The sequence below is a fragment of the Chiloscyllium plagiosum genome, unplaced genomic scaffold (genome assembly GCF_037043375.1).
Source record: "Chiloscyllium plagiosum isolate Xiang-an unplaced genomic scaffold, Cpla_swu_hap1 HiC_scaffold_24, whole genome shotgun sequence".
NCBI lineage: Eukaryota > Metazoa > Chordata > Chondrichthyes > Orectolobiformes > Hemiscylliidae > Chiloscyllium > Chiloscyllium plagiosum.
Window position 1 is genome coordinate 62,112,073 of NW_028270162.1, and position 20,904 is coordinate 62,132,976.

A 20,904-nucleotide genomic window follows, 5' to 3' on the forward strand; every position below is an offset into this window, starting at 1 on the left:
TAATCAACAGTGTCTTTCCAGATACTCATAGATCCTATCCCTCAGTACCCTTTCCATTACTTTGCCTACCACCGAAGTAAGACTAACTGGCCTGTAATTCCCGGGGTTATCCCTATTCCCTTTTTTGAACAGCGGCACAACATTTGCCACTCTCCAGTTCTCTGGTACCACCCCTGTTGACAGTGAAGATGAAAAGATCATTGCCAACGGCTCTGGAATTTCCTCTCTAGCTTCCCACATAATCCTAGGATATATCCCGTCAGGCCCGGGGGACTTGTCTATCCTCAAGTTTTTCAAAATGCCCAACACATCTTTGTTCCTAACAAGTATCTCCTCTAGCTTACCAGTCCGTTTCATACTCTCCTCTTCAACAATACGGTCCCTCTCATTTGTAAATGCTGAAAAAAAGTACTCATTCAAGACCTCTCCTATCTCTTCCGACTCAATACACAGTCTCCCACTACTGTCCTTGATCGGACCTACCCTCGTTCTAGCCATTCTCATGTTTCTCACATACGCATAAAAGGCCTTGGGGTTATCCTTGATCCTACCGGCCAAATATTTTTCATGCCCTCTCTTAGCTCTCCTAATCCCTTTCCTCAGCTCCCTCCTGGCTATCCTGTATCCCTCCAATGCTCTGTCTGAACCTTGTTTCCTCAACCTTATGTAAGCCTCCTTCTTCCTCTTTACTAGACATTCAACCTCCCTCGTCAACCAAGGTTCCCTCACACGACCATCTCTTTCCTGCCTGACAGGTACATGCATATCAAGGACACATCGTATCTGTTCCTTGAAAAAGTTCCACATTTCAACGACATTCTTCCCTGACAGCCTATGCTCCCAACTTATGCTCCTCAGATCCTGTCTTGCAGCATCGTATTTACCCTTCCCCCAATTGTAAAACCTACCCTGTTGCACGCACCTATCTCTCTCCATAACCAAGGTGAAAGTCACAGAATTGTGGTCACCATCACCAAAATGCTCACCCACTAACAAGCCCATCACTTGTCCCGGTTCATTACCGAGTACCAAATCCAATATGGCCTCCCCTCTGGTCGGACAATCTACATACTGAGTTAGAAAAGCTTCCTGGACACACTGCACAAACACTGCCCGTCCAATCTACTTGATCTAAAGAGCTTCCAATCAATATTTGGGAAGTTGAAATCGCCCATGACTACTACCCTGTGGCTTCTGCACCTTTCCAAAATCTGTTTCCCAATCTGTTTCTCCACATCTCTGCTGCTATTGGGGGGCCTATAGTAAACACCCAACAAGGTGACTGCTCTCCTATTTCTGACTTCAGCCCATACTACCTCCAAAGGCAGATCCCCCTCGACCTGCCTTTCTGCAGCCATTATACCATTTCTAATTAGCAACGCCACATCCCCTCCTTTTTTTTAACCACCCTCCCTAATTTTACTGAAACATCTGTAACCAGGAACCTCCAACAACCATTCCTGTCCCTCTTCTATCCACGTTTCCGTGATGGCCACAACATCGTAGTCCCAAGTACCGATCCACGCCTTAAGTTCACCCACCTTATTTCTGATACTCCTTGCATTGAAGTATACACGCTTGAACCCATCTCTGTGTCCGCAAGTATTCCCTGTCAGTGCTACCTTCTCCACAGCCTCCCTACATTCTTGGACATCCTGAAAAACAGCTAACCTACTTGCTGGACTACAAGTCCGGATCTCATCCCCCTGCCAAATTAGTTTAAACCCCCCCCCCCGAAGAGTGCTAGCAAACCTACCTCCCAGGATATTGGTGCCCTTCTGGTTCAGGTGCAACCCGTCCTGCTTGTACAGGTCCCACCTTCCCCAGAATGCAGTCCAATTGTCCAAATACCTGAAGCCCTCCCTCCTACACCATCCTTGCAGCCACGTCTTCAACTGCGCACTCTCCCTATTCCTTGCCTCACTGTTACGTGGCACCGGCAACAACCCAGAGATGACGACTCTGTCCGTCCTAGCTTTTAGCTTCCAGCCTAACTCCCTGAGCTCTGAATGACCTCCCCACCCCTCTTCCTACCTATGCCGTTGGTGCCAAAGTGCACCACGACTTCTGGCTGCACACCCTCCCCCTTAAGGATTCTGAAGACACGGTCCGAGACATCTCGGACCCTTGCACCTTGGAGGCAACAAACCATCGAGTCTCGCAGGAGTACAGTGAAAAGTTTATAATGTTGCCACACGTGACACCATCTTAGGCACATAGATACAAAAAAAGTAGTAACTGAAATGAGAGTTAAAAAGTGAAGCATTACTTCATAGAATAATAGAAAAATAAAGTGTTTCATAGTTTAAAATAGGAAAAGGAATAAGTTAAAAGTTCAACAGCCTTTGATGAGTCCTCTGCTTATCTATCAGTTCTCAACGCTGCCACCGCAGATACCGTTGCTGCTGCTGAACCTTCATAGTTCCATATTAACAGAAGTAGGAGTTGGCCCATCAAGCCTGTTCCGCCATTCCTTAAGATTATGGCTGATCTATCCATTGTCTCAGCTTCTCCTACCTGCATTATCCCCATAACCCTTAATTCCTCTACCATGCAAAAAATCATCCAACTGTGTCTTGAATATATTTAATGAAGCTGCCTCCACTGCTTCCTTGGGCAGAGAATTCCATCGATTCACTACTCTATAGGGAAAGCAATTCCTCTTCATCTCTGTCCTAAATCTACTCCCCTGATGTTGGGCCATGTCCCTTGTCCTAGTCTCACCCACCAGCTGAAACAACGTGCCTGCTTCTACCTTATGTATTCCTTTCATAATTTTATATGTTTCTATATGATCCCCTCTCATTCTTCTAAATTCTAGCGAGTTCAGTCCCAGATGGTGCAACCTCTCCTCATAGGGTAACTCCCTTATCTCTGGAATTAATGTGGTGAACATCCTGTACACTGCCCCCAAAGCCAGTTTATCCTTCCTCAAGTAAGGAGACCAGAACTGCGCACAATACTCCAGGTGCAGCCTCACCAACACCTTGTACAATTGCAGTAGAACCGCCCTGCTCTGAAGTTCAATCCCTCTAACAATGGAAACCAATATTCCATCTGCCTTCCTGATTACTTGTTGCATCTGCAAATCAATTTTTAGCACTCCGAAGTCCCTCTGCACGACAGCATGCTGCAATATTTCACCTTTTAAATAATACTGTGACCTAAGCTTTAACTACAAAGTAGATCACCTCACATTTACCAAAATTGTACTCCATCTGCCAGACCCTTGCCCCCTCACCAGCCAACTCTTCAGTCTCCCCCGGCTTCCCAATCTTTTGGCTTTCCACTAGTCTTCACCAGATTGTATGCTTTTTCCTCTTCCTTTTATGTGTCTCTGACTCCCCTTGTTAGCAGTGGTTGATTAATTCTCCCCTTAGTATGTTATTTCTTCCTTGGGATGAATTTCTGCTGTACCTCCCACATTATCCCCAGGCACTCCTGTCATTGTTACCCCATTAAGTTTCCTACTAGACTCCCCTTCCAACACTAGCCAGCTACTCCCTCATGTTTATAGTTACCTTTACTCACTTGGAATATGGTTACATGTAATTCAAGTTTCTTGCTCTCAAACTGCAATGTGAATTTGTTCATTTCATGGTCACTGCCCCCTAGGAGTTTCTTCACCTTAAACTCCCTAATCAAGTCTGCCTCATTACACATCGCCAAATGCAGAATTGCCTGTTCCTTAGTGGACTCTACCAGAAGCTGATCGGGTATGTAGATGAGGGCAATGCTTTTGATGTAGTCTAGTTGGAATTCAGCCAAGTTTTTGAATAGGTCCCAGTTGGGAAGCTGGTAGCAAACGTAAGAGCCCATGGCATTCAAGGAAATTTGGCAAATTGAATCCAGAATTGTCAGTAAGTGACAGGAAGCAAAGGTTGATAGTTGAGGGGTGTTTTTTGTTTAAACTAGAAAAGAGGTAGCACGGTGGCTCAGTGCTTAGCACTGCTGCCTCACAGACTTGATTCCACCCTCGGGCGACGGCGTGAAGTTTGCACATTCTCTCAGTGTCTGCATAGGTTTTCTCTGGGTGCTCCGGTTTTCCTCCCCAGCGCAAAGATGAGTAGGTTAGATGGATTGGCAATGCTAAATTGCCTGTAGTGTCAGGGATGTGCAAGCTAGGTGGCTTTGTAGGGTTAAAGGATAGGGTAAGGAATCTGGGTCTGGGTCGATGTGGACTTGATGGGCCGAACAGCCTGCTTGTACACTATATGTAATTCTAAGCTGATCCCCCCCTCCCCCAAAATACCCATTTCTTCAACATTCCATATATGTATTTTCTAGTGATCTGCAACAACCTGATTTTCCCAGTCCACCTGCATATTGAAATCCCCTTGATTATTGTAATAGTGCCTTTCTTACATGCCTTTTCTATCTCCTGATTTATTTTCTGCTCCACATTCTGACTGCAGCTAGAGAGTCTATACATAACTCACATTAGGGTCTTTTCTTCGTTAAACAAAGAATGACGGTTGCTGGAAATCAGAAACAATTAGAAATTGCTGGAAACAGTCTGACAGCATCTGTGGAGGGAGCAGCATTCGTGTTATGGGTCCAGTGACCCTTCTCTGAAGAAGATTTTCTGATTTTGTTTCATTTTTTTTCTTTGTTGTTGTTCCTCAATCTACCCTTACAGATTCTACCCCTTCCAACCTTTATATCTTTGTGCTATTGATTTAATTTCATTTCTTACCCACCCCCACTTTCAAACTGCCTGCCCTTTCGTTTGGATGTGTATTTTTGCATGTTTAGTTCCCAGCCTGATCCCCTTGCAGCCATGTCACTGTGATGCCCACAACACACTATCTGCCAATTTCAATCTACGCTACAAGCTTATTTACCTTGCTTTGTATATTGCAAGCATTTAATACAACAGTCTCAATCCTGCATCAACTGCCCCCACCACCTTCTCAAAATAGTTCCCTTATGTGCTGTACCAGAAGTTAGACTCCTGACCCTTTGCATGCTGTGTGTCCTGTTGCTTGTTCTGGAAACTTTAATAACCTCTTTGGAACCCTCCCCCTCTTTTACCTAGTTTAAAGTCCTCATGAGCACCCTATTTAGACTTTCCATCCTGGCCTGTGCTTGGTTCAGGCAGAGTCTATCCCAACAGCACTGTTCCTTTCTGTCCAAATACTGATACCAGTGCCCCACGAAATGGAACCCATTTTCCTGCATCACTCCTTTAGTCACATGTTTATTTCCCTCAGCTACTTATCACATTATCTGAGCTATGTGCAAATTGGCAATAACCCTTAGATTACAACCTTTGTGGTTCTATTTTTTTTTAATATTATTCCTGATAGTCCCCAGTTAGACCTCTTGTCTGTGTTATTGGTGCCAGTAGGTACCCCAATAGCTGGATTCTCCCCCTCCTTCCTGAGAGACTCTAGGCATTCTTCACCTTGGCAGCATTTAAAATGCATCTGGATGGAAACGTGATTAGGAAGGTTTTGAGGTAGGCAACACACATGCAGGTCTCGCGATTCTACATCTGATCCCTTAATTTAGAATCCGCTACCACTGTCACTTTTCTTTGTGCTCCCCTGCTTGAATGGCTTCTTGGACCACAGTGGTCAGTTTAACTATCTTTCCTGCAGATTCTTTTCTATCCATATAAGGAGCAAGCACCTTATACCTATTGGACAAGGTCAAGAGCTGACACTCCTCCAATTTTGTGCTCAGGATCCCTGCCTCACTTATTGTCGCATCCTCCAGACCCTGACCAGTAGCCATAGTTGAAATATTTAAGCTACAGGATGTGATTAACTGGAACCCAGCATCAAGTTAACTCTCCCCCTCTTGGATATGCCACAGTGTCTGAAGCTCTGATTTCAGCTCATCAACAATGCTTAACATTCTTAAAGTCATAGAATCATGTACAACATGCTAACAGACTCTTCAGTCCAACTCATTCGTGCTGACTGGATATTCTAAATTGATTTAGTCCCACTTGCCAGCATATGGCCCATATTCCTCAAAACTTTCCTATTCACGTTTCCATCCAGATGCCTTTTAAATGTTGCAATTGTACCAGCCTCCACCACTTCCTCTGGCAGCTCATTCAGAAGAAATTAGAATTTTAGAAGTTTTAAATGGTCATTGGATAGACATATGGACGAAAATGGAATAGTGTAGGATAGATGTGCTTCGGATTGGTTTCACAGATCAGCACATCATTGAGGGCCAAAGGACCAGTACTACACTGTTATGATCTATGCAATGTTCTATCTATCTATGTAATTTAGGACTCATTGATGATAGTGCACTTTTTCCCCATTCGCACTATTAGTTCAGTTGCCGTAGAATTGGAGCAAAATTTAGGTAGTAGTGTTGCTAGGGTAGATCTCCATCCAACATGACAAAAGTGTCTTAATTGAGGGAGATTTGATTGTCTGAATAAACATCACTTATGGAAAATTTGAGGGCCCCTGCTTTTTCTCTGCAGGGACCTTGTTAGCATTCTGCAACTTATTGACTCCCTGGAAGCTATTCCAGAAGTTGCAAAAGTGTTCCAGTAGTTAGAGACAGAGCTGTTTTCATTACAAGAGTAATAAAGAAAGAAAATGGCAGTGAACATTTGTTTGGTTCACAGGCTCATTGTACAGATTTTACAAGTATATTCAGTGAAAGTAAACTGCTAGAAATTCACCACATCTGCCAGCGTGGATGGAGTCACAGTTGTTGGAGGCTGAAACAACAGCTATCTTTGTACCAAATTTCTTATGCCCTTCTTTATATGCATTTTGTTTAATGTTGTATTTGGCAGTGAGCACTTCCTACTTTATCCAACCAACTCCATGAAGCACCACAACGAACAGCAGATTCAAGGTTATTGAATCTTGGGATATTGCAGCTTAGACTACATGTATTCTCTGCATCCTATAACTCGGAGTGAGCAGCATTTCTAGACAGAGTATAGGATATTTGATAGGTTCATCTCTCTAAAACAAGAATCATGAGGACAAACATAGTGCCCCAGTGTTTTTTTGCATTGAATATGGTAAGCTATCATTGTTACTTGGCATCTGAAATGAAAAGAAATGCCAGATTCAAGGTATTTTAATGTATTTATCATATTTCCTCGTAACTTAGCGATAGCTTTCTTTGACTTTATCTGTGAGGTCAATTTTATTTCCATAAATTCTAATAGAAACATGATATTATTTCTATTTCTATTTCTCAATAGAGCGAACCAGATTTGGAAAAGGGCCTGGAGATGCGAAAATGGGTTCTATCTGGAATCCTAGCCAGTGAGGAAATATACTTGAATCATCTAGAGGCACTTTTATTGGTATGTATAAGAGTACCCTATCTCTGTAGGACAAATCTCTTTACATTTCAAAGGATATAGTCCAGTGAAAAATTGAGAAAAGGTTGGGTAAATTGAAGCACTGTACACAGCAGACTATACAAGGCCAATTCGAAAGCACGTTCTGGGCTTTCTGAACATTGCACTGGCTCTACTAATTCCATTTACCCAGTTGGAGGGATGTTGCATAGTAAAATAATTGACACATAATCATACACATTCAACCCTGAACAGAAACTATGGAAGTGGCAAAAATGCACTAGATGTGATTTCTCCATGGATTACTGCCCTGTCATTGAAGGTCCTGCCTTCTCAACCTTACTGCTTGACTGAGGTGTGGTGACCCTTACGTTAAACTCCACACGAGTTGTTTGTCTTTAATGAGAGAGCAGCCCTATGGTCCTCTGGGACTATGGCGACTTTACTTACTGCCCATAGAACAAACAGCATAGAACTAAAACCATCTTCACTTGCAGGATTCATATCCTTCTATTCCCTCCTATTCATGTATTCGTCCAAGTTCTTCTAAAATGCTGCTATTTGTCTGCTTCCACCACCACCTCTAGCTGTGTGCTCCAGACAGTCACCACCCTTAGTGTGAAAAACATGCCTCACATCTCTTTTAAACCCCCCCTGCCAAACCTTGAACCTGTGTCCCCTAGTAATTGACCCCTCCACCCTGGGGGAAAAAACATTATACTTTCCACTCTATCCATCCCATTCACAATCTTAAACATTTCTATCAGGTCACCCCCTCAACGTCCTGCATTTCGGTGAATAGAAGCCCAGTTGATCCAACCTTTCTTCATAGCTAAAATTCCCTTTACCAGGCAACATTTTCTGTAGGGAAAAGTGAGGTCTGCAGATGCTGGAGATCAGAGATGGAAATGTGTTGCTGGAAAAGCGCAGCAGGTCAGGCAGCATCTAGGGAACAGGAGAATCGACGTTTCGGGCATTAGCCCTTCTTCAGGAATGAGGAAAGTTGGTCCAGCAGGCTAAGATAAAAGATAGGGAGGAGGGACTTGGGGGAGGGGCGTCGGAAATGTGATAGGTGGAAAGAGGTCAAGGTGAGGGTGATAGGTCAGACTGGGGTGGGGGCGGAGAGGTCGGGAAGAAGATTGCAGGTTAGGAAGGCGGTGCTGAATTTGATGGATTTGACTGAGACAGGCTGGGGGGAGGGGAAATGAGGAAACTGGTGAAATCCGAGTTCATCCCTTGTGGTTGGAGGGTTCCTAGCCGGAAGATGAGGCGTTCTTCCTCCAACCGTCGTTTCGCTGTGGTCTGACGATGGAGGAGTCCAAAGACCTGCATATCCTTGGTGGAGTGGGAGGGGGAATTGAAATGTTGTGCTACAGGGTGGTTGGGTTGGTTGGTCCGGGTGTCCCAGAGGTGTTCCCTGAAACGCTCCGCAAGTAGGCGGCCCGTCTCCCCAATATAGAGGAGGCCACATCGGGTGCAAAGGATACAATAGATGATATGTGTGGAGGTACAGGTGAATCTGTGGCGGATATGGAAGTTTCCTTTGGGGCCTTGGAGGGAGGTGAGGGGGGAGGTGTGGGCGCAAGTCTTGCACCTCCTGCGGTTGCAGGGGAAGGTGCCGGGAGTGGAGGTTGGGTTGGTGGGGGGTGTGGATCTGACGAGGGAGTCACGGAGGGAGTGGTCTTTACGGAATGCTGATAGGGGAGGGGAGGGAAATATATCCTTGGTGGTGGGGTCCGTTTGGAGGTGGCGGAAATGGCGGCGGATGATGCGCTGTACATGGAGGTTAGTGGGGTGGTAGGTGAGGACCAGTGGGGTTCTGTCCTGGTGGCGGTTGGAGGGGCGGGGTTCAAGGGCGGAGGATCGGGAAGTGGAAGAGATGCGGTGGAGGGCATCGTCGACCACGTTGGGGGGGAAATTGCGGTCCTTGAAGAAGGAGGCCATCTGGGATGTGCGTTTTTGGAACTGGTCCTCCTGGGAGCAGATGCGGCGGAGTCGAAGGAATTGGGAGAATGGGATGGCGTTTTTACAGGGGGCAGGATGGGAGGAGGTGTAGTCCAGGTAGCTGTGGGAGTCGGTTGGTTTGTACATTTTCTGTACCCTCCCCAAAGCATTCATATCCCTCTGGTAGTGTGGTAACCAGAACTGTACACAATATTCCAAGTGTGGTCTAACTAAAGTTCTATGAAGCTGCAGCATAATTTGTCCATCTTTATCCTCAATGCCCCTTCCAATGAAGGCAAGCATGCTATATAGGTCTTTTTTACTACCATATCTATCTGTGCTGGCACCTGCACTGATCTGTGGAGAGCTGCACACCCAGATCTGTCTGCATAGCAATACTCCTAAAGGTTCTGCCATTCACTGTATAATTTAGGCCTGTATTTGACCTTCCAAAAAGCATCACCTCTCATTTGTCTGGATGAAATTCCATCTGTCCTTTTTCTGCCCATGCCTGTAACTGATCCATATCCTCTGACAATTCTCTTCACGATCTGCAACTCCTCTAATCTTTGTGTCATCCGCAAACTTATTAATTAGACAGGCTATGTTTTCCTCCAAATCATTTATGTAGACCATGGTCCCAGCACATTCCTATGGAGCATCATAGTCACATCTTGCCATTCTGAAAAGTATTCTTTCAACACTACTCTCTTATCTCCTACAACTAAGCCAGATCTGTATCTATCTTGCCAGCACACGCCTTATACCATGTGACTTTACCTTTTGTACCAGCCTGCCATGAGGGACCTTGTCAAAGGCTTTACTGAAGTCTACTTAGACAACATCAACTGCTTTTCCCTTATCAATCATCTTCATCGTCATCTCAAAAAACCTGATCAAGTTAGTGAGGCATAATCTCCCCTGCACAAACCCATGCTGTCTATCGCTAATAAGGCTATTTGCTTCTAAATGCGTATAGATCTTGTCCCTGAGAATCTTTTCTAACAATTTCTCTACCACTGACATGAGGCTCACAGGCCTGTCATTTTCTGGGTTATCCCTACTCCTCTTCTTAAACAATGGGACAACATCGGCTATTCTCCACACCTCCTGGACCTCAAAGAGGATACAGAGATGTTTATCAATTCTCCAGCAATTTAACCTCTTGGTTCCCTCAATCTTTTGGGATAGATCCCATCAGGACCTGGGGATTTATCTACCTTAATACTTTTGAGGATGCACAACACCTCTTCCTTTTTAATAACAACTTGGCTTAGAAATTCGACATTCCCTTCCCTGAAATCATCCTCTACCAATTCCTTCTTGGTGAATACTGACACAAAGTATTTGTTTAGGACCTCACCTGCATCTTCTGGGTCCACAGATTCCCTCCTTTGTCCTTGAGTGGGTCCACCCTTTCCTTGCTACCCTCTTACTTTTTATATACGTATAAAAATGTTTGGGATTCTCTTCAATACTATTCGCTAATTACTTTTCATGACCCCTTTTAGCCATTCTAATTTCTTGTTTAAGTTCTTTACTACTTTCCTTATGTACTTCAAGGGCTTTGTCAGTTTCCATCCTCCTACACCTTGCTTATGCTTCCTTTTTCTTTTTGACCAAGGTCATAACATCCCTTGGTTATCCAAGGTTGACATAACTTGCCATACCTATCCTTCATTCTCACAAGAATATGGCTGCTCCTGAACTCTTATGATCAGCTGTTTGAAATATTCCCGCATGTTTGATGTAGATTTGCCCTCAAACAGCTGCCTCCAATTAAAATTCTCCAGTTCCTGCCTAATATTGTTGTAGTACTCCTTTCCTTATTTTATTGCCTTCACCTGAGGACTGCTGTTATCCCTATCCATGAGTATCTTAAAACTCTTGGTATTATGGTCACTTCTCCCAAAACGCTCTCCGACTGAAACTTCACTGACCTGGATGGGCTCATTTCCTAAAACAGGAACCCTCCTGAATGGTCCTTACAAATTCTGCCCCATCCAAGCCCCTAGCACGAAGTGAGTCCCAGTCAGTATAGAGTGATAATTAAGGGAATTTTTAAATTTAGAACTTAAAAAGTGGCGATATGGTGACTCAGTGGTTAGCACTGCTGCCTCACAGTGCCAGGGACCCAGGTTCGATTCCAGCCTCTGTCTGTGTGGAGTTTGCATATTCTCCGCATGGCTTTCCTCCAGGTGCTCCGGTTTCCCCCCTCAGTGCAAAGATGAGTAGGTTGGGTGGATTGGCCATGGTAAATTGCCTGTATTATCCAAGGATGTGAAAGCTAGGTAGATTTGCCATGGGAAATGCACATTACAGGGATAGGAGAGGAGGAGTGGCTCTGGGTAGGTGCTCTTCAGAGGGTCAGTGTCGACTTGATGGGTGAAATTCCCTGCTTCCACACTATAGTGATTCTATGGTTCTAAGGCTGTGTCCTGTGGGGTTATGCACAGGTCAGTGTTGAAGCCCTTGCTCTTTTTTGGTTTATGTAAATGATTCAGACTCTAATGTAGGAAGGTTGATTGATAAGTTCACAGATGATACAAAAATTGGTGTGTTAAATGGGGGTTGTCTTAGCCTGCAAGGGTCTACAGTTCATAGGGTGAAAGAAAAACTTGGACAGAGTAAGGCATACAGGTTACACTGCACAGAATGTGCTCTTGGCAAGATCAACATTAACAAGATCAGCATTATTTGAAGTTAGAGAGTCCATTCAAGTGTCTAATAATGGCAGGGAAGAAGCTGTTCTTGAACCTGCTGGTCCACGTGTTCAAGCCTCTGTATCTTCTGCCTGATGGAAGAGGTTGTAGGAGAGCATTACCAGGGTGGGATGGGCTTTTTAATGATGTTGGTAGCCTTTCTGTGGCAACGAGACATGTAAGTGGAGTCCAGAGATGGGAGGTTGGCTTCTGTGATGGCCTGAGCTATGCACACAACCTTCTGTAGTTTCTTACGGTCCTGGGCAGAGCAGTTGCTATACAAGGCCGTTATGCACCAGGACAGTATACTTTCTGTGGTGCATTTGTAAAAGTTGGTGAGGATCCTTACGAACGTGCCAAATTCCTGAGCTGCCTGAGGAAGAAGAGGCATTGAAATACAGAATTTAAGAGCAGGGAAGTTTTGGTGGAAAAGAATAAAATATTCGTTATGCCACAATCTTATAGTATTAATGCAGTTTTGGAATTCACATTGTAGGAGGGATGTGATAGCACTGGACAGGGTTCATTGAAGATTTACCAGGATATTGCCTGGGTTGGAGAATTTTATGAAGAGAGATTGGACAACCAGTTTTGTTTTCCTGTGAGCAAAGGAGATTGAGAGGGGATGTGATGAAAATTTACAGAAGTATGAGAGGCACTGACAGGAAGAAATGTTTTCCTTTGATGGAAGGATTGTTGACCAGGGTCAGAGATTTAAGATAAGGGGCAGAAGGTTTTGGGGAACTGTGAGGAAAAGCTTTTTAACCCAGAGGATGGTGAGAATCTGGAGCTCACTGCCCATATGGGTGGTCGATGCAGATGCACAAACACATTTAACAAGTATTTAGGTGATCACTTGAGATGCCAAGGCATACAAGGCCAAGTACTGTAAAAGGGCATTAGATTAGGTAAGTGGTTGCTTCTGATTGGTGTGGATGCAATGGGCTGAAAGGCCTTTTTCTGCGCTGTGGCGATCTATGGCTCTAAGATATCCAAAGCTGTTGAAATTGAATAGAAAAATATTGAAGGTCCTGTAACAGGCATTATTTTTAATGGATTGTGAGGCTGAACCCAGTGAGAGGAAAATAATCATAGATCAGGGAGTCAGGTGGGTGAGTATACCATAAAGCTTCTAATTTAATGTGCAAGGTATGGGAAAATGGTAGGTTTGGCACTGGGTAATGATGCTCATTTAATGAGCTGGTGCAGGCATGATGTACCTTCTGTGCCTGAACTCTTCAGTGATTTTATAATCTAAACAAAACAACTATTAAATCTGAAGTTGCCTATTTAAGATTGTTAAGACGGACCCGCGGGGTCCCGTCTTTGCGTGTTCTTTCGGAAGGAGAGACTCACACTGGCAACTATGGTTAGACGCAGACAGCAGTTTATTCACAGAATCTTAACTGGTACAACGAATCTACAAGCATGCATTCGTTGGAGAAGGCGTTCTGTCTTCTCGTTCAAACTTGACACAATTATACTTCGCGCTGCCTGGAGTCCCCGGTCAGTTCGCCTTCCCCATTGGTCCATTCATCTGCGCGCGCTGGGGATCCGTCCTCCTATTGGCCGCATCGAAGTGCCTGTCCAGCTCCTACTGTGCTTGACAATGGCTCAGCCATCCCTGGGAGCGGTTCCGATCCCGTATTCAATAGTTCATTGTTTCAAGGAATTACTATGCGTCTGACAGGCTAGCCATTTTCAATAGTTTTAGTTTAACTAAATTGTCAATTACACTTATCAACTTTAGACTTAAATAGAGCCATTCACACTTAACAGTTACAGGTTCCGATAGAGCAATTCACACTTGTCTAACAGTTACAGATTCCGATCGGTTTCTTTATTAATCCCGAGTTTCGATGGGGCAATTGATACTGGCTGGTATTTACAGGCTCCAAGATTTAATTAATACTATGCATATCCCTTACAAGCTCCAGCTAGGTAGTCATGTAGTCGCCAGCAGCAGCTCGCTTGGCTGTTGTTAACCATTTCAGGGCTAGAAGTGTCACCCTCCCTAGCCCTATATTAAACACCCCAGTGAAATCTCCCCAACAAGATGGATGAAGAGAAATGTTTTCTTTCAGGTGGTGCTAGTTTTTGGAGCACTGTTTCTTGAAAGGTGGTCAAGGCAGACCCTTTGAATATTTTTAAAACTGAAGTAATTAGATTCTTGGTAAGGAAGGGGTGGAAAGTTTATTAGGGGAAGGTGGGTATCTGGAATTATCAGATCAGCCATGATCTTATTGAATGGTGGAGTTGACTGAAGGAACCAAGTGGCCACCTTGTATGCCTAATTTGTATGTTTTGACCCTACATAGAAGACAATTCCATCTTTCAGCCTCAAATAAAATATTTTTGTATTTCTCAGTGAATAAGATGACCCACATTTTAGGCAAGTCTTTTTAAGGATGCAGGGACCAATTTTAATGTTGAAATCCACAGTATGTCGTGTACTAGGTTAACCATTTGGTATAAAAACTAAAGCAAATTCAATCATTTTTTATATAATTGCAAATAGTGCGGAGTTAATTAAATCTAGCTGATGTTAAAAGTAAAATAACAAAGTACAGTCGCACTAAAGGGTTCTGAATATTGCAGAAAGTAAAATCTGAGCTATATTGATGAGGATAACAATAAAAATATTTTGGTTACTTTCCTACGAAATAAAGGGACTTCATCACAGGAGTAGTAGTTGTTTTCTAATATCTTTTCTATTATTCATTGAAATTGGCACAACATCCACGATCATTCAGTCACTTCACTACCAATACTCAGTAGCAACACTGTATACTGTCTAAAGATGCATTGCAGTTGTCATACGTACTTAGGTACAGTGAAAAGTTTCGTTTTGTGTGCACTGCTGGCTGATCAGACCATACAAAGTGCCGAGGGTAATAGAACAAAGGTAAGAATACAACATTATAGCTGCAGAATCATAGTCATAGAGATACATAGCACACCCTTCAGTCCAACTTGTCCATGCTGACCAGTTATCCTAAATTAATCTAGTCCCATTTGTCAGTGTTTGGCCCATATCTGTCTAAACTCTTCCTCTTCATGTAACCATCCAGATGTATTTTTAATGCTGTAATTGTACCAGCCTCCACCACTTCCTCTGGCAGCTCATTCCATACACACTCCGCCCACTGCGTGAAAAAAATGCCCCTTAGATCCCTTTTAAGTCTTTCCCCTTTCACCTTAAACCTACCCAGGGGAAAAAGACCATGGCTATTCACACTATCCATGCCCCTCATGATTTCCTGAACCCTTTCAAGTTTAACAGAATCTTTCCTATAACAAGGAGATCAGAATTGAACGCAGCATTTCAAAAGTGACCTTTAACTAATGTCCTGCACAGCTGCAACATAACCTCCCAACTCCAAAACTTAGTGCACTGACGAATAAAGGCAAGCGTATCAAATGCCTTCTTCACTACCCTGTCGATCTGCGACTCCACTTTCAAGAACTGTGAACCTATACTCCAAGGTCCTTTTTGTTTGGCAAAATTGGTCAGGACCTTACCATTAAGTGTATAAGTCCTGTCCTGATTTGCCTTCCCAAAAAGTGCCACTTCACATTTATCTAAATGAAACTCCATCTGCCCATCTAATCAAGGTCCTGTTGTACTCTGAGGTAACCTTCGCTGTTCACTACACTGCCAATTTTGGTGTTACCTGCAAATTTACTAATCATACCCTCTATATTCACATTCAAATTATTTATATAAATGACAAAAAGCAGTGGATCTAGCACTGATCTCTGCAGCACACCACTGGTCACAGGCCTCCAGTCCAAATAGCCCTTCAGCAGCACCCTTTGCCTCCTACCTTTGATTCGGTTCTGTATCCAAATAACTAGTTCTTTCTGTATGCCTTGTGATCTAACCTTGTTAACCAGTGTACCATGTGGAATCTTGTAGAACACCTTACTGAAGTCCACTACTCTGCCTTTATCAATCCTCTTCATCACTTCTTCAAAAAAGCTCAAGTTAAAGAGATACAATTTCCCATGCACAGAGTCATGTTGACTATCCCTAATCAGACCTTGCCTTTCCAAGTACATGTAAATCCTTCCCTCAGAATCAGCAAGTTACCCACCACTGATGTCAGTCTCACCGGTCTATAGTTCTCTGTCTTTTCCTTACCACTTCTCTAAAATAATGGCATCACGTTAGTCGACCTCCACTCTTCCGTCACCTTAACCATGGCTACCAGTGGAAGAGGTACAAGGAGGTTGAGATCAGCATTACATTTAAAATTTGAAAGGTTCATTCAGAAGTCTAATAACAGTGAGGAAGAAGCTGTTTTGAATCTCTTTGCTTTTTTTTTAACCCCCACACTGCTGCCTAACTGCGGTAGTGCTTATTTTTTTCCCCAGCACCCATGGTGTGTGTGTGCAGGTGTGAGACACAGTGAGAGACACAAAGTGCACGAATCTTTATTCAATTTCCACCACCAGGAAGATAGGAAAACACCCGGGTGGCTAGTGACAAGCAGTGCCCTTCACATCAAAGGGCAGTGCTGTGTGATCAAACAGTGAAGGGGAGGGCAGGGAGTAAATCAAAATAGAGTTGGAGGTGGAAATAGTGCACTCCACTCCTTGTGGTGCCCACCTCTCCCTGAACAACTCCAGGGTGTTGGTCGACACCGCGTGCTCCTTCTCCAAGGACACCCGGGCTCTAACGTAACCGCGGAAGAGGGGCAGGCAGTCGGCCCTAACGACCCCCTCCACGGCCCGCTGCTTGGACCTGTTTATGGCCAGTTTGGCCAGGCCCAGGAGCAGACCCACGAGGAGGTCTTCAGACCTGCCCTCCCTCCTCCGTACCGGGTGCCCGAAGATCAGGAGCGTGGGACTGAAGTGCAACCAAAAGCAGAGGAGGAAGTTTTTCAGAAAATCAAAAAGGGAGTGCAAACGCCCACACCCAATATATACGTGGTCCATGGACTCCACAGGGCCACAGAACAGGCAGTTGGGCTGGGAGTCCGTGAACCACCGCAATCTGCGGTTGCAGGGGACCGCTGCGTGCAGTACCCTCCACCCCAGATCCCCGAGAGAAAGGGGGAGGACTCCCGCGTAGAGAGCCCTCCACTGGGGATCCCCACCGCCCGGTGGCAAATGGGCACGCCAAGGCGTGTCCGGACGGTGGATGAGATAGAAGATGTGGACGGTGTGCAGCAGCAGTCTATACAGGGCCTGCCTTTTTACCCCCTGAAAGGGAACAAAATTAAAATTCCGGAGGCGGCTCAGGTTGTGGGGCACAGGCTCCCGCGGGAAGTACGGGACCTTGGGGCCAATGTGAAATTCCGTCCGGGCTGGGGTGAGCGCGGACGGGATCCCACCACACACCTGAGCGTCCTCCAACTGGTGCACTACGTTGGGTCCGAGCACCGCCGTTTTAAGGCGTCGGATGGCGGTGGCCACGTACCGGATGTCTACCGCAGCCCTGCTCGCTATGTCCTGCGGCAGCGTCCAGGCCAAGCCCCCGGCACCCAGCACGTCCCCGACCCTGGTCACCCTTGCCGCCACGGCCCTCCCCTCTGACAGCCACTCGAACCCGCGAGTGCGGAGGTGCGGATTCCTGAGCAACGGCTCCCTGACGACAGCCGCTACTCCTGCCGGAGGGTAGGCGCGGCGCGATTCGACCATGTTTCAGACAGTGATCAGGTCCTGGTAAAAGACAGGCAGTGTCTTGAGGGCGACCTCCAAATGAATCTCTTTGTATGTGTATCAAACTTGTTTGTCTTCTGCCTGACTGAAGAGGGAGTAAGAGAGTATAACCAGGGTGGGTGGGGTCTTTAATTATGTTCGTTGCTTTCCCGAGGCAGTGGGAAGTATAGATGGAGTCAGTGAGTGGAAGGCCAGTTTGCGTGATGGACTGGGCTGTATTCGTGATTCACATGTAGTTTCTCGTGACCTTGGGAAGAGTATTTGCCAAACCACGCTGTGGTGCATCCAGATAGAATGCTTTCTGTGGTGAACTTTAAAATTGATAAGACTCCTTGTGGACATACTGAATTTCCTTAGCCTCCTGAGGAAGTAGAGATTTTTTTTTGACATTGTGTCAACGTGGGTGGACCAGGTCAGATTGTTGGTTATCATCATTCCCAGGAACATGATGCTGTTGACTATCTCCACCTCAGCACCATTGATACCTACAGGGGTGTGCCTTAGACAACAACTTCCAAACCAACAACCACTTCCATCTAGAAAGGTAAGTACAGCGGATGCATGGGAACACCATCACCTGAAGGTTCCCCTCCAACCACCTCACCACTCTGACTTGGAAACATTTTGGCATTCCTTCAGTGCTACTGGTTTGATGTACTGGAGTTCCCTCCATAACAGCATTGTGGGCCTGTCTGCAACACATGGATTACAGCAGTTCAAGAGGTAGTTAATCACCATCTTCTCGAGGGCAAGTTGAGACAGGCAATAAATGCTGGTCCAACCTAGCACACCCACATCTCACGTGTGAGTAACAAAGAAAATCATGTCATGTGGGCACCTCTGGCTCAGTCAACATTTATTGACCATTCCTAGCCCAGAAGGCTGTTAAAAGTCTCATTTCACATGTCTGGATTCACATTGAGGCTCATTCTGGGGTAGGTGGGACCTCTACAAACAGGATGGTCTACACCTAAGAGAAAGTGAGGACTGCACATGCTGGAGATCAGAGCTGAAAAATGTGTTGCTGGAAAAGCGCAGCAGGTCAGGCAGCATCCAAGGAACAGGAGAATCGACGTTTCGGGCATAAGCCCTTCTTCAGGAATCTTCAGTTTACACCTGAACTGGAGGGGTACCTGGGGCGTGAAATTTGCTAATGCTCTTCGGGAGGGTCGAAACTAATTCAGCAAGGGGTTGGGAAACTACATTGTAGTTTCAGTGCCCAGGAGGTTGAGAGTAGTGAGGTCAGAAATAAGGTTTCAAGTTTGCAAGAGGACACCAACAGCATGGGTTGGTACCTGGGACTTTGATGTTGTGGCCATTTCGGAGGTGTGGCATTGTTAGTCAAGGACATTATTACGGTGGCAGAAAGGACATTTGAGGACTTGTCTACTGAGGTAGTATGGGCTTAGGTTAGAAGCAGGAAAGGAGAGGTCACCCTGGTGGGAGTTTTCCGTAGGCCTCTGAATTGTTCCAGAGATGTAGACGAAAGGATAGCAAAGGTGGTTCTGGATAGGAGTGAGAATAACAGGGTAGTTGTTATGGGCGCTTTAACTTTCCAAATATTGACAGGGAATACTATAGTTCGAGTACTTTGGATGGGTCAGTTTTTGTCCAGTGTGTGCAGGAGAGTTTTCTGACATAGTGTGTAGACAGGTCAACAAGAGGCCAGGCCACATTGCATTTGGAACTGGGTAATGAACCTGGCCAGATGTTAGATTTGGAGGTAGGTGAGCATTTTGGTGACAGTGACCACACTTCAGGTATGTTTTCTTTAGCGATGGAAAGGGATAGGTATATACTACAGGGCAAGTGTTATGGCTGGGGGAAAGGCAATTATGATGCGATTAGGCAAGATTTAGGAATCGGAGGATGGGGAAGAAAACTGCAAGGGATGGGCACAATTGAAATGTGGAGCTTATTTAAGGAACAGTTACTGCGTGTCCTTGATAACTAGGTACCTGTCGATAAGGCAGGGAGGAAGTGGTCGAGTGAGGGAGCCATGGTTTACTAAAGAAGTTGAATTTCTTGTCAGAAAGGAAGAAGATGACTTATATTAGAATGAGACGTGTAGGCTCAGTTAGGACGCTCGAGAGTTACAAGTTAGCCAGGAAAGAAAGAGAGAGCTAAGAAGAGCCATAAGACATAGGAGCGGAAGTAAGGCCATTCGGCCCATCGAGTCCACTCCACCATTCAATCATGGCTGATGAGCATTTCAACTCCACTTACCTGCATTCTCCCCGTAGCCCTTAATTCCTTGTGACATCAAGAATTTATCAATTTCTGCCTTGAAGACATTTAGCATCCCAGCCTCCACTGCACTCTGTGGCAATGAATTCCACAGGCCCAGCACTCTCTGGCTGAAGAAATGTCTCCGCATTTCTGTTCTGAATTTACCCCCTCTAATTCTAAGGCTGTGTCCACGGGTCCTAGTCTCCTCGCCTACCGGAAACAATTTCCTAGCGTCCACCCTCTCCAAGCCATGTATTATCTTGTAAGTTTCTATTAGATCTCCCCTTAATCTTCTAAACTCCAATGAATACAATCCCAGGATCCTCAGCCGTTCCTCATATGTTAGACCTACCATTCCAGGGATCATCCGTGTGAATCAGTAAGAAAGTCAGCATTAAGGCACTTTACCTGAATGCTCGTAGCATTCATAACAAAGCAGATGAACTAATGGCACAGATCATCGTGAATGATTATGATGCGGTAGGCATCACAGAGACGTGGTTACAGGGGGGTCAGGACTGGCAGTTAAACATATAAGGGTTTTCAACTTATCGAAAAAACAGGGAGGTGGGCAGAGGGGGCGGGGTTGCCTTGTTAGTTAAGAACAAAATTAAATCTATAGTGCTGAATGACATAGTGTCGGATGATGTGGAGTCTGTGTGGGTGGAATTGAGGAACGACAAAGGCAAAAAAACCATAATGGGAGTTATGTACAGACCTCCTAACAGTGGTCAGGACCAGGGGCGCAACATGTACCGGGAAATAGAGAAGGCGTGTCAGAAAGGCAAGGTCACAGTGATCATGGGAGACTTCAATATGCAGGTGGACTGGGTAAATAATGTTGCCAGTGGATCCAAAGAAAGGGAATTCATGGAATGCTTACAGGATGGCTTTTTGGAACAGCTTGGAGCCCACAAGGGAGCAGGCTATTCTGGACCTAGTGCTATGTAATGAACCAGACTTTATAAAAAATCTTAAAGTAAGGGAACACTTAGGAAGCAGCGACCATAATATGGTAGAGTTCAGTATGCAGTTTGAAAGAGAGAAGGCAAGATCGGATGTAATGGT

General features: G+C 45.1%; 1 protein-coding gene across 3 annotated transcripts in view; it reads left to right on the forward strand.

The window, feature by feature from the left end:
• Positions 1-20,904, forward strand: part of LOC122562879 (breakpoint cluster region protein) — a 487,786-nt gene that overhangs the window by 147,990 nt on the left and 318,892 nt on the right. For all 3 annotated transcript variants that reach the window (XR_015761290.1, XM_043716188.2, XM_043716189.2), the window contains exon 3: positions 7,193-7,297. Coding sequence is in view for 2 of the 3 variants with exons in the window: in XM_043716188.2 (XP_043572123.2) it covers positions 7,193-7,297 (105 nt within the window). In the remaining variant the exon portion in view is untranslated. The remainder of the gene's footprint in view (positions 1-7,192; positions 7,298-20,904) is intronic.